Below are 13,108 nucleotides of genomic sequence, written 5' to 3' on the forward strand. Positions count from 1 at the left end.
TTAAGTGCAGTGATTTTTTTAATATTAATTAGATTTTTCAAACATATTGTTATTAAAAAAATCATTATTTTTAATATATTATATTAAATTGATATTTGAGTATATATATATAATCAGACGAGCATAGAACATAGTTCTATATCATTTCGATTATTAGTTTTTGATCTTGTCCGAATGAAGGAAGCTGAAAAGTCGGGGATGAGGTGACCGCTGACGGAAAAAATAGTTCGATCCTGCAAAATAAAACCAAAGCAGGAAAGGGGTCCCTGACATTGACTTTCCGATGCTCAAGTCAAAATAAAAAAAAAAGAGTAATCAAGAAAAATGATAAATCTTGCCTTCCTCATAACTAGCGTACCCTTTTATAATTTTTTCTGTGATTGTTCATCTACCCTTATTTAATGATATTAATTGTCGAAGGAAGGCTTATTTGTCTTGACTTCCGTACATTGATGATAAATATAGCGTTCTTCTTGGCTTCCTCATATTTAATGACAGACGACGTGCTCTCTTTTACTTTCTTGTCTTCTCATGTGTAATGTCATTCCTTGCGCCGGACGGGTGGTCCGAGCGGTTCGTTTCCCTGCGGGCTGGCTCATGATGCCCCGATTGGTCGGATGATGTCCGCTCGACCACTCCTTTGCTGACCGGGATAACTGTAAGCTCGATGTTGACCACCTTGATTTTAGCCAATACCGTGTCAATTGATCCATGACAGATGAACTCTTCCTTATCACCGTACCAATTTTAATTATATTTATGTTCATAAATACTAATTCAGAATAATATATTAATAACAATAATTTTTAACATAAATTAATTTTTAAAATAAAATTTATATTTAAAATTATACGGACCATATTATTATTTTTGAAACTTTGAGAGTCAAAGTGTTGTACTTTCTACGTCTGTTTTTTTTGAGTCCTTGACGTCAAATTGTCAATAGACCGCTCTGTGAAAATGATTAAAGAAGAGGTAGCACAGTGCAATCTTCCAGCGAATAAATCAAACGTAGCGATGCCGCACCAGACGCGTCCTGCACTTCCTCTCCAGTTCTGCGCTTGCGTTGCGGCATGGGGAAGGCGGAGAGGAAGAAGGTCATCATTGATACCGACCCTGGAATCGGTAATCAAAGCCCTAACCTTCAATCTAAGCAAATCTCTTTTATTTTGTCGTCTTCTACTTTGGCTTCGATTTGATTTTATCACTCATCCGCAACTTTCGTGGGTTAGATTTGGTTTCATCTGATTTCGATCTCGATCTGCATCTTTGTCAAAGATTTTTTTTGCTAATTATGCGCTTAAAGGGAGATCTTTTTGCTAATATTTTCGCGTGTTTGGGACGATTAGACGATGCGATGGCGATCTTTGTGGCGTTGAATTCTCCGGAGATAGAGGTGATCGGGCTGACGACAATTTATGGGAATGTCTATACAGAACTTGCTACCAAAAATGCTCTGCATTTGGTAATGGGGACCAAAAAATCCTGCATGTTTTGGATTTTTTTTCTTGTTTTTTGTTTTTAATAGTTCGTATCAAAACTTTCGTCGCTGACCTATACGAACTTCCTTGTTCTTTTAGCTGGAAATTGCAGGAAGGGCTGATATTCCAGTTGCTGAGGGATCTCATGTCACTATCTTGGTAATTTTGAAACAAATCGTTTACATTTATAAGCTATTTTCTTTTAAAGAAAAGAGTGTTCAATTTTAGAAGCCATTGTTTATGTCCCTCTGTTGTTTTCTACCATCTACTAGTTTCTTTCTGTTCTTATTGAGTTTTTCACCAGCTAGTCATTTAAGTTACAACGCGCAGTAGTCCAATGATTGAAATAACTAACTGATCCAGGTTTCAGTCCATGGTCGGCTCTAGATGTACAATTAGTACGAGTATCAGTGTCAAAGGTGTGCCGAAAAAGGAGAAGGGGAAAGGAAAAAAAAGGAAGTTATAGAAAGAGGAAGAAAAGGAGTAGGAGACTAGAAAGCTTATCTAGAGTGGAGAGCCATCACGTGAATCACTGCTGAAGAAACGTGAGTCACAACATGCAGGTCTATGCTGGAGGAGGAAACTAGAGTTTCGGCATAGAGGAGGCGGTTTCAATGCACAGGAGGAGTCAACATAGAGCTTCTTGCATCATGCCTTTTGACTTTAACCTCAAAAAGTTTCACCTGTGCCAACTAACTTGACTCTAGATTTTAAACAATAGTATATATTTGCCTCTTAAGGATTAAACAAAAACTTGGATCATGCCTTTTGACTTTCATCTCAAAGAGTTTCACCTGTGTCAACTAACATGACTCCAGATTTTAAACAATAGTATATATTTTCCTCTTAAGGATTAAATAAAAACTTGCATGATGCCTTTTGACTTTAATCTCAAAAGTTTCACCTGTGCCAACTAACTTGACTCTAGATTTTAAACAATAGTATATATTTGCCTCTTAAGGATTAAACAAAAACTTGGATCATGCCTTTTGACTTTCATCTCAAAGAGTTTCACCTGTGTCAACTAACATGACTCTAGATTTTAAACAATAGTATATATTTTCCTCTTAAGGATTAAATAAAAACTTGCATGATGCCTTTTGACTTTAATCTCAAAAGTTTCACCTGTGCCAACTAACATGACTCTAGATTTTAAACAATAGTATATATTTGCCTCTTAAGGATTAAACAAAAACTTGGATCATGCCTTTTTACTTTCATCTCAAAGAGTTTCACCTGTGTCAACTAACATGACTCTAGATTTTAAACGATAGTATATATTTTCCTCTTAAGGATTAAATAAAAACTTGCATGATGCCTTTTGACTTTAACCTCAAAAAGTTTCATCTGTGCCAACTAACATGACTCTAGATTTTAAACAATAGTATATATTTGCCTCTTAAGAATTAAATAAAAAGATGTAGTCATATAGTTGAGATAATGATCTAATAGGGGGACCCCTCGTACTCCTAATCAATTTACTCCTAGTCCTGATTTTTTTTTTTAATTTATATTTAACCTCATTCTCTTGCAAATACATGAAAAACAAGATTATGAAGTTCATGCTTATACCGTGAACATTTTAGAGAATTTCCAAATAGTCAATCCTATTGAATTGTGAATTGCAATGCCTAACTAATAATAACATAAAATATGTATATACACAAAACTGTGTAACATCCTATGTAATACCATAATATGATTAATTGAGCATAATATTATGGTTCATAAGGATTTACTTGATGGTTGGTCAATGAGGTCGAGCCGTCCACCTCCGGGACTAGTTGGACCTAAGGCCCAAATACCTGAATTAAAAAATAATAATAATAAATAAATAAGAGAAATATATTGCTTCATATCTTAGGGTAACCAAAATGGCTAAACATGTTCATATCATTTCATTTAGAATTGTACATCAATGCTATTTCATTGACAAATTAAGTTCATTAGATATAAGTTATAGCCCCCATAGGTTGACGTAGTTGATATCTGCATGGGTGGTTGCTTCAATAGGTCTTGAGATCAATTCTTAGCGAGTACAAAATGTCTTGTTGGGTGCATGATCTTTCCCATGCAAAGGGTCACTATATTAGGGCAAATGCCCCCTTGATTTACACCCTTCTAGAGGGGCTGCTAAGGTGACAGTTTCACCTTTTGCTCCAATTAGATATAAGTTATAACCAATTACATTAAATACGTACATATACGAAAATACATATCTAGGAAGCTCAATTAAAGACAATTAGTTAGGTTTATATCATCAAAACTCATATCTTCCTTTGGAAATTCCCAAAAGTCTCTTATTCAATTTAGAGTTTGTTACTAGAATTTCACTCTCATGTCTATTTCATCATTGTCATTAACCTCTAGCATGATCATTTCATCTTCTTTTCCACCTAACCATTATCTATAATTTCACCAAGTGTCAACATCACCCTCATAAACTCCAAGTCTGCACATGGCAAGAATTCTTTTTTCTACTTCATCTTTGACTCTTAGAACTTGATTGCCCCTAATTTCTTCCTTTCTACTATTTAATAGAAGTATTTATTTTTTCCTATTTCCTTACTATGAGTTGGGTTTAATTTCTGAAGGTTTGGATTTAATCTTTTTTTCTTCCTTTTTTTTCCCTAGAATGCAAGCTACACACACACACACACACACACACACACACACACACACTAACAGTAATCTATTTGTATCATAGTTAGACCTTTACAATTAATGATTTTCACTGTGCAACAAGGTACAATTCATATGTAAAACAATGTGTACCGTATCAATTGGCAGTACAAAAGAATTCATCAGATTACTGTTACTTTGTTGTAGAAGCATACTTCTACATCTGACATCCTCAAAATATCTCCATATTGGTTTTTTTTTTTTTTTGCAAGAAGGTACAAAGCTGATACAAATAGATGACTATTACTTTGTTGTAAAGGCATACTTCTATACCTGACATCCGCAAAACGCCTTCATATTGTTTCTTACATTGAATAGAAAGGTACAAAGCTTCGGATTGCTGATTTTGTACATGGTTCGGATGGGCTAGGAAACCAGAACTTTCCACCGCCAAAAGGAAAGGCCATTGATGAATCAGCTGCAACTTTTATCGTAGAAAAAGCTAAGCAATTTGCTGGAGAAGTTACTGTTGTTGCCCTTGGCCCACTTACCAATATTGCACTGGTTAGTTTCTGATATGATTCATCATTCATGTAATGAACTCATCATATATTCTTTAAAGTTTTAACACATGTTTCAGGCCATGGAACTCGACCCAGAATTTTCTAAAACGATAGGGCAAATCATCATCCTTGGTGGTGCCTTTTCTGTGAATGGGAATGTTAATCCAGCAGCTGAGGCTAATGTATGTTGTCATAATCCTTGTGGCATTATTACTTCCATTTGACCTTGAATTAAATACCATTTTATGACTTGCTTTTTTTGACAACTGATACAATCAGTTGAACTTTTAAAACTTGTCAATAGTCATCTTATAGCATGATTGCTGTCTAACTAGAGGAATCAAACTTTTAACACAGTGCATAATTTCATTCCTTTTTTCTATCTTATTCCATTTACCTTTATTTCTTTATGAAAATGGATAAGCAGATATTTGGTGATCCTGATGCTGCTGATATTGTGTTCACTAGCGGGGCTGATATTCTTACTGTGGGATTAAACGTGACACATCAAGTTATTTTTACAGGTAGATGTGCTATTTCTCTGTATCCTTTTGCACCACTTGTTAGTAGAGTTAGAACTTAGATGTTAGAACTTCTTATTAACAAAATGATGCTTCCAATACATGTATCTGTAATTTCTAAACTAATTACATTTGTCTATATTTCAGATGCAGATTTTGAGAAGCTCACACAATCAAAGGGCAAACTTGCTCAATATCTGTCCAATATTTTAGGGATTTACTTTTCGTATCACCATGATGCCTATGGAACACAAGGTTTGCAAAGGCAGACTTTTGCTGAGAAATTTGAAGCACATATAGACAGAATTATAATCTTTGTTATTATGCAGGAGTTTACCTTCATGACCCAACAGCTCTTCTTGCTGCAGTGGATCCATCATTGTTGACTTATACTGAGGGCGTGATACGAGTCCAGACAAGTGGTATAACTAGGGGCATGACTGTACTTGACAATACCAGAAAAACGTAAGCATTTCTTTTGTGAAAAAAAAACTTTATTATATTTTTTCTTTAAAATGACATATTGTGAGATTTCAGATACCAAGCTAGGCATCTTCATGATTAATTTTCATTTCAAGGTTATGCTACTGAAGAATGATATGTGAATATATTAAACCCGTTATTTATTAATCTGAATACACAAAATGAATGTACAAATAGCCAGTTTATGGATTTTCCTTATTGCTAGTAATGGATGGTCGAGTAACAATAGCTTGCAAGAAACAAAATCAAAGGATGCATTGCAAAGTCTATCGCACAAAATAACTTTGGCTTTCATTAATAATACTACTATCATACTTGCTAGTCCAATTGGGTAAGGTTTATACTCGTGTTATTTTGTGATCTATGCCAAAGAGCACTTGGAACTATGTACTATCTTGAAAAGCAGGGAAGCAAAATTTTGCTCAGTATTTCAGCTTGAAGGTCACCATGAAGTTAAATCCCAATTGTTGACTTCAATCTTGTTTGAGGAAAACAGTTCTGTTTCTGCTAAATAGCCTAACCCTATTAGTTTAAGAATGTCACAATAAATTGGCTCTTAGTCCCATATGATATATTTACATCGATGGTGTTAGACTTCACTTGAGACTTGAAGTTGGTCCCCAATGAAGTATTTGGTCCTTCCATGCTCTGTCAAATTCCTGTAATTGTTCTTTTTTAATCAATATAATACAAGACTGTTCTAAACTCAGTATTAGTGCGAGTTTTCATTTATTTATTTGAGGAAGAGGTCGCAGATTTGATGTATAGCATAACCTTCTTTCCATGAACTCACACAATCATCACCCTCAAAACAATGTCCTTTTCAACAAGATTGCACATAACTTTCTTCATCCTCCTTCAGATTTGTTCTGATTGGAAGACTCAAATTAATCAAAGTAGCAAGGGCTGTTGTTGTACATCAATTTCACCTCTATCTCCAAGGAGTACAATTTTATGGGCAACTCTCCGTATTATCTAGAATCACTCTTTGTCCTTGAGGTTTGGGGTTCGAATCTCGGCATAGCCGAGGTAAATGTCTTCTTCATGCGTCAGTCACTATTCCAAGGCCAGTAGTCACCTGTGATTTACCTCCTCTGTGTTGGCCTTGGGATGAGTTGGTAGGGTGCTGGGTGAGCGCAGTTACCTTTTGCCAACTAGAAGAATCACTCTTTGTTGAGAGACCACTCGGTCACCGTGATTTACTCCCTTCATCTTGCTGTGTGGCCGGTATTGAGGGACGCTTGGGTGAACGAGTCACCTTTTGCTGAACGAGTCACCTTTTGCTGCAATAGAATCACTCTTCGTCACTGTCTTCCAAAGGGCATATGTCACAACCTACCTAGACGCCAGAATTGGCCCTTGTCATGCTCAACTACTAGCCTTGAATGCTTAAACTCAAGTTAAAAACTTTTCTAAGATTGTAACCCTCTTTATTACACGGTGCATTTACTTCTTAGCATTATGTTTGAGACATATCTGCGGTGCTACTGTTGTACGCCTTTCATATCGACTATGAGATACAATGATCGTTCCATACCAAGATCAGTATTTTCTTGTTAAGCTGCTAGTTTTTTGTAGGAAAACCTTACGTTGAAGGAAATGCTGCCAGATAAATGCGAACAACATGTTTCATTTGTCTCTCAGTATCTCTTCATTGAGTTCATATGCACAAAAAGCATGTTTTCTCAAGACGAGAACAAACTAGAGAAGAATGCCTATTCTTTGAATGTATCGCAAAAGTTCCAAATGGTTTATAGTATCACTAATTTGCTTTAAAATGTTAATAGGTATGGAGAAGTCACAGAATGGTCAAATAAGCCCACAGTGAAGATTGCTGTAACTGTGGATGCACCAGCAATACTCAGGATTGTCATGGAAAGGCTTGTGAATTCATAGGAACCGAGAATGTAAACCCTAAATAATGTTCACCAAGAAAGCAAATTTACCGAATTTGCTGTGAGCTCCTACTGAATTTGCTTTGCTTCATTTTATGTTCTTTCTTTTACTTTCAAGTTAATTCTTGTCAGGATCTTTATAAACAAGGTAATTTGAATGACGATGCATGAAGTGTGTTGGAACTTTCATTGTATGTTCTCTATGGAGAAACATTGATGGACAAGCTAGACGAAAACCAAATCTACCAAATTGTGAGTTGTGCTAATAACAGGTCATCTTTGATGAAGATCATGAATCTTGACACTTGGTGATGCATATCAACCTGTGTCCATGTTCTTGAGTCGTCTTAGCCTCGAAGTTTTGATTGACAAAATTTAAGGTGGAACATCAAAATTGAGAGAGCAAGACCCCCCGGCCCGGCGGCTGCCCGCAAGGGTGCACATCTAATCTCCCAAATATTCATGGTTCGATTTTTAGTTAAGATGGATTGTAAATATTTTTCTTTAATAGGATGATAAATTTGAGATGTTGGATTGTAAGACAACTTTAATACTCTTTTTCTTCTCTTCTCCTTAGTAACACTCCTTTATGTTTCTCATACACGTTAGAAATTTTTCTCCATCATGATCAATTTAAAGGTAAAATAAAAATTAAAAGGGCACTCTTTATTTTCATCATCGTTAAAAAGATATCCTGAAAAGATGTCTCATCCTAATTTTTCATCCTAAAAATATTTTTCATCCCCAAAAGACTATAATTGTTATAGTCATACTTGTTACAGTCGTATTAAAACAATTTTGCTTGAAAATTTTTTAAATAAATTTTAATAATTTTGATAACTATATATATATATATATATATATATATATATATATATATATAAAGTCTAAAATAAAAAATTATGTTAATATCTTTTTTTTCACATTGAAAATAATTTTAAGGTTTATTAGTAATTTTTTCTGGTTGTTTTTTATATCCAACTCTTTAAATTGATTAATTTTTGGATAGCTAATTCAATTTTATAAAAATTTTATGAACAATTAGAATAAATCAGAATATAAATATATAAAATTAATTAATTAATTTTGGTAAAGTCTAAAATAAAACTACATTAATATCTTTTTTTTCATATTGAAAATAATTTTAAGATTTATTAATAATTTTTTTTGATTATTTTTTATATAAAAAATATACAATATCATGATTCTCTTTAATCTCATATCTTCAGTTGACAACATTAGAAAGCATACATTTCTTAACCTTTTGACTAAGATTAAATATAATATCTATTCTTATCCGTTTAATATCTGATATAAAAAATTAATTTTTTTTTTATAAGGGAGAGTTCGTTACAATAACTTACTGTTAGAGTTTCTAAATGTCGCCCTTATGTTGTAGTACTGCAGGAGTCTGATGTATCCTTAGGTCTAAGATATTAATTTATATATATTCATATATTATATTATACATGTAACACATATGCATGATGAATAATAATTATTATAAAAGAGATGTTTTTATTTTTTTCTTAATTATATTTGATTTTATACAAATCCTAAAGAACCGAATATATAGCGGTGTAATAAAAGCAAAAAGAAGAAGTAGCCGTTAATCCATCCACCTCCTCCTCTTCCAACGGTCGAATTCGCCCCATCTACTCTGTTCTCAAGCCCTTCAAATACCACTCTCTCCTCTCCTCTCCTCTCCCATTACCGATCATCTCTCTCTCTCAAGTCTCAATCTCTTCGACAGATAAGTAATTCCTCGCGACGGATTCACATCGACCAATGGGGATCCTCTCCGTCGCTTCCCCGCCGGCCGCCTCCTCCTCTGCCGCCCGCTGCCGCGCGCACAAGTCCTTTCTCTTCTCCAACTACGTCCTCCTCGGCGCCGCCTCCAGCTGCATCTTCCTCACCTTCTCCCTCCGCCTGCTCCCCTCAGCCTGCGGCTTCCTCCTCATCCTTCTCCACGGCTTCACCATCGCCGCCGCCATAGCCGGCTGCGGGGCGGCCGCCGCCGCCGCCCCCTCCTCCCGCTGGTACGGCGCACACATGGTCGCCACCGTGCTCGCCGCCATCCTCCAGGGCGCCGTGGCCGTCCTCGCCCTCACCCGCACCGCCGACTTCCTCGCCGACGGGCTCAAGTCGTACGTGCGCGAGGAGGACGGCGCGGTGATTCTGCGGATGGTCGGGGCCCTCGGCGTGCTAATCTTCTGCATGGAGTGGGTGGTCATGGCGCTCGCCTTCGTGCTCAGGTACTACGCCTACATTCACGACGGGGCCGGGACCTCCGCCGCCGCGGCCAAGGTGCAGCCGGAAGGGCAGTACGCTGGCGATTGGCAGCCTTTCCATGTCTGAATCGGAGATATATATATGCGATTGTTCTTTAATTATCTGCTTTTTATTTAAATTATATAAAATGGTTTGTTCATTATAATTAATATTTTATTGTTTTATATTATTTTAAAATTTTAATTATTTACAAAATGTTTTTTATTTTAAATAAAAATTATGCAACTAAATTATGCAAAAGAGACCAGCCAAATCATGGGTCAATTAATTGAGGGTTAAAATGAAAAAATCTTTCAAACATAATGATAAAGTAGTGAATATTAATATTATTACCAAACTAATTTATATATAATATAAAAAAATAGATTAAAAGTGTATTCCTTCTTAACATATGTAATTTTTATAAATATAATTAAAATCTATTGTAAAATAAAATAAGGTAAAAGAAACTAAGTTAATTTAGAGACTTTATAGGCAAATCGCTTAGTTGTTGCCGAATGGAAATTTTACGGAATGCCTGACCATAATTTTGTAGTCATCTCGATTTTTTTAAAAATATAATTCAGGTATTCAACAATCAATTAATTCGGGCAAAGTAAAAATTATGAAAAAATTCACCTAACTTTTGTCTATTTTCTTTCCTTTGGCGGTGTGACATTCTACTTAATTGTTTGAGTTTGAAATGTTTCATTGGAGCAACTTGCTACCAAAATTTCTGAAATTTGCCCTTTGTTATAGTGTTGTAATAAGAACACCCTTTTTTTTCTACTTGTGTAATAAGTGAATAGGTTATAGTGTTGTTATAATAAGAACACCTTTTTTTCTACTTGCTACCAAAATTTCTGAAATTTTTTTTTCTTATAACACCTTTTTTGTTATAGTGTTGTAATAAGAACACCTTATTTTTCTACTTGCTACAACATTCCTAGCATTCTCTATCTGGTTCTATGTCTACAATTTTCCTTGGAAGGGGGCTGATGTCGATGACGTTGAGGAGTTGCCAGATTTGCGAGGGAAGAAAGGAAAAATGGAGCTTGGATCCTCTGGATTGTTTTTTGTGGTCCGGGATGGTCCCTAGATATGTATTGGTAGGAATGAATGATCCCCACCTATTTTATAAGTAGGGGCATCTATTCCACCAATACATGACTAGCGATCATAACTTGGACCGCAAAAAGCGATTTAGCCTCGGAAAAATGTGAGAGGAAAAAATAGTCTGGGAAGACATTGCTAGCACCCTTAGCTCCTGAATCATTAGGGTATGAGACAACTGCCAGCTAGCTACTTGACCGCGTGAGGAGGCTATACCTCGGCGGGAAGGAGGAGGAGGAAGGCAAGGGTAGAACGATCGATGGCAATTTGAGCAGAGACTGATTGCTTAGTTCATGTGACATGCTCTTTGTTTTTTCTAATCCAAATATCTAATTTTTAGAATCGATTAATTCTAAGGATAGACTGATTTAGTTTCACTGAATTTCTTATCTGCTATAAGAATAAATTGAAAAGTGTTCGTAGATATCCATCTAAACAACCAGCGTCCTGGAAAAAATTTCCAGTAGTATGCTGTAGTTGAGATTCAACTTTAAATATATAATTACTATTTAAAGGGTCGGATGGTGCTTTTAATTTGTATCATGCACAAAATTGTATAAAGTAAATCAATGGAAAAACAAAAAGAGAAAATAAAGATGGTCGAAAATAAAATGACATCTAGATTTCACAAATTGACCCCTTTTTATTAAAACATTTAAATGGGTGCCTCTTTCATAATTTTATCTCAAAATTATCATTTAACCCAATGATACTTAGAAGTTATTGAATAACTACTATAACATTAGGAGAAAAATGTTCATTTGATTTTTTTTTTTTAAATTTTAAGGACACTTTCAACTTCTCTTAATTTGAGACGTTTTTTTATTCCTGTCCAAAAAAGAAAAATTAAATACTTACAAGGAGCCAACTATATCCAAAGAAGTGCATTCGTGCTAATGGAGTTAAAGACATGTATTGTCTCAAGACTAGAAAGTCCATCAACAAAAGTACAAACACATTATGCGCAAGCTCAATCGTATATCTATATTTATTTTCCTTTATATCCATAGCACCGGCTTCAAAGGCAACTCATGTAATAGTTTCATTTAAAATTTACCAATGGAGCTTCGTTAAAGGAGAAGATATGTGTACCTCCATTCAAGTAGCTGGCAATTGTCTCATACCCTAATGATTCATAAGTTAGGAGTAGCATTCTCATGTATGTCACGACGGAATTAGAAATTTCATATTGAGAGAGCGAAATATATGTATTTATATTGAGGGCAGATGACCATATCATTACCTCCCATTTATCTCTCTTTTACTCTCTATTTGTATACTTCATATATTTCTTATACTTAAAAATTATGAGGAGATGATCGTCGCCATCGCTAGGGTTGTAAATAAGCCGAGCCGAGTCAAGCTTTGGGGTGTTCAAGTAGGGATGACAATTTTTTCCGCGGGTTCGGGGCCCCGCGAGGAAAATCTGAAATGAGGATGAGGATCCCAGATTTTTTCAGGGATGGGGCGGATATGAGAATACTATCCCCATCCCCGAATCCGCCCCGAATATTATTATTATTATTATTATTATTAATAAATAATAATAAGATTTTTAAAAAATATTAATACTAGTGTTAATATTAATATTAAATTTTTTGAAAATATTATTAATAATATTATTATTAATATTAATATTATCATTAATAATAATAATAATAATAATAATAATAATAATAATAATAATAATAATAATAATAATAATAATAATAATAATAATAATAATTAAATTTGAGGATGGGGGTGGGGATGAGGATTTGATCCTCGCGGGTTTGGATTCGGGGAATCCCCGAACTCGAAAAAATGAGGACAGGGCGGAGATGGAGATGACAAACCCGCCCTTGCCCCGCCCCGCCCCATTGCCATCCTTATGTTCAAGCTTGTTTGATAAGGTAACCAAGCCGAGCCGAGCCGAGCTTAAAATGAACCAAGCTTTTGAAATAAGTGTTCAAGCTTGGTTTGATTTATTTTTTATGAGCTTGAGCTTGCGTGAAGCTTGGCTTGAGCTTGGTTCGTTTAGATGTTATCAAACTCTCAATTCGAGATAGGTTCGAGCTTGGTTTGTTTAGATATTATCAAACTCTCAATTCAAGCTTATTTGATTGTTTGAAACTTTTAGTTATTTGATTGGTTATTGAGCTTGATAATTTAAATTTATT

General features: G+C 35.1%; 2 protein-coding genes and 1 pseudogene across 2 annotated transcripts; all 3 read left to right on the top strand.

Moving 5' to 3' along the window:
• Positions 1-977: 977 nt before the first annotated feature.
• On the top strand, positions 978-7,754 carry LOC122045739 (probable uridine nucleosidase 2). Its single transcript, XM_042606086.1, has 9 exons — positions 978-1,125; positions 1,350-1,465; positions 1,581-1,640; positions 4,482-4,667; positions 4,744-4,848; positions 5,094-5,190; positions 5,335-5,442; positions 5,517-5,652; positions 7,458-7,754. The coding sequence occupies exons 1-9, from the start codon at positions 1,074-1,076 to the stop codon at positions 7,564-7,566; spliced, it is 969 nt and encodes a 322-aa protein (XP_042462020.1). The 5' UTR covers positions 978-1,073; the 3' UTR covers positions 7,567-7,754.
• Positions 7,755-8,812: 1,058 nt separating this feature from the next.
• LOC122049768 lies at positions 8,813-8,990 on the top strand (annotated as a pseudogene).
• A 286-nt stretch (positions 8,991-9,276) lies between these two features.
• Positions 9,277-10,683, top strand: LOC122049157. The gene has a single exon (XM_042610590.1). The coding sequence runs from the start codon at positions 9,354-9,356 to the stop codon at positions 9,921-9,923; it is 570 nt and encodes a 189-aa protein (XP_042466524.1). The 5' UTR covers positions 9,277-9,353; the 3' UTR covers positions 9,924-10,683.
• Positions 10,684-13,108: the final 2,425 nt, after the last annotated feature.

The sequence above is a fragment of the Zingiber officinale genome, chromosome 2B (genome assembly GCF_018446385.1).
Source record: "Zingiber officinale cultivar Zhangliang chromosome 2B, Zo_v1.1, whole genome shotgun sequence".
NCBI classification, from domain to species: Eukaryota; Viridiplantae; Streptophyta; class Magnoliopsida; order Zingiberales; family Zingiberaceae; genus Zingiber; species Zingiber officinale.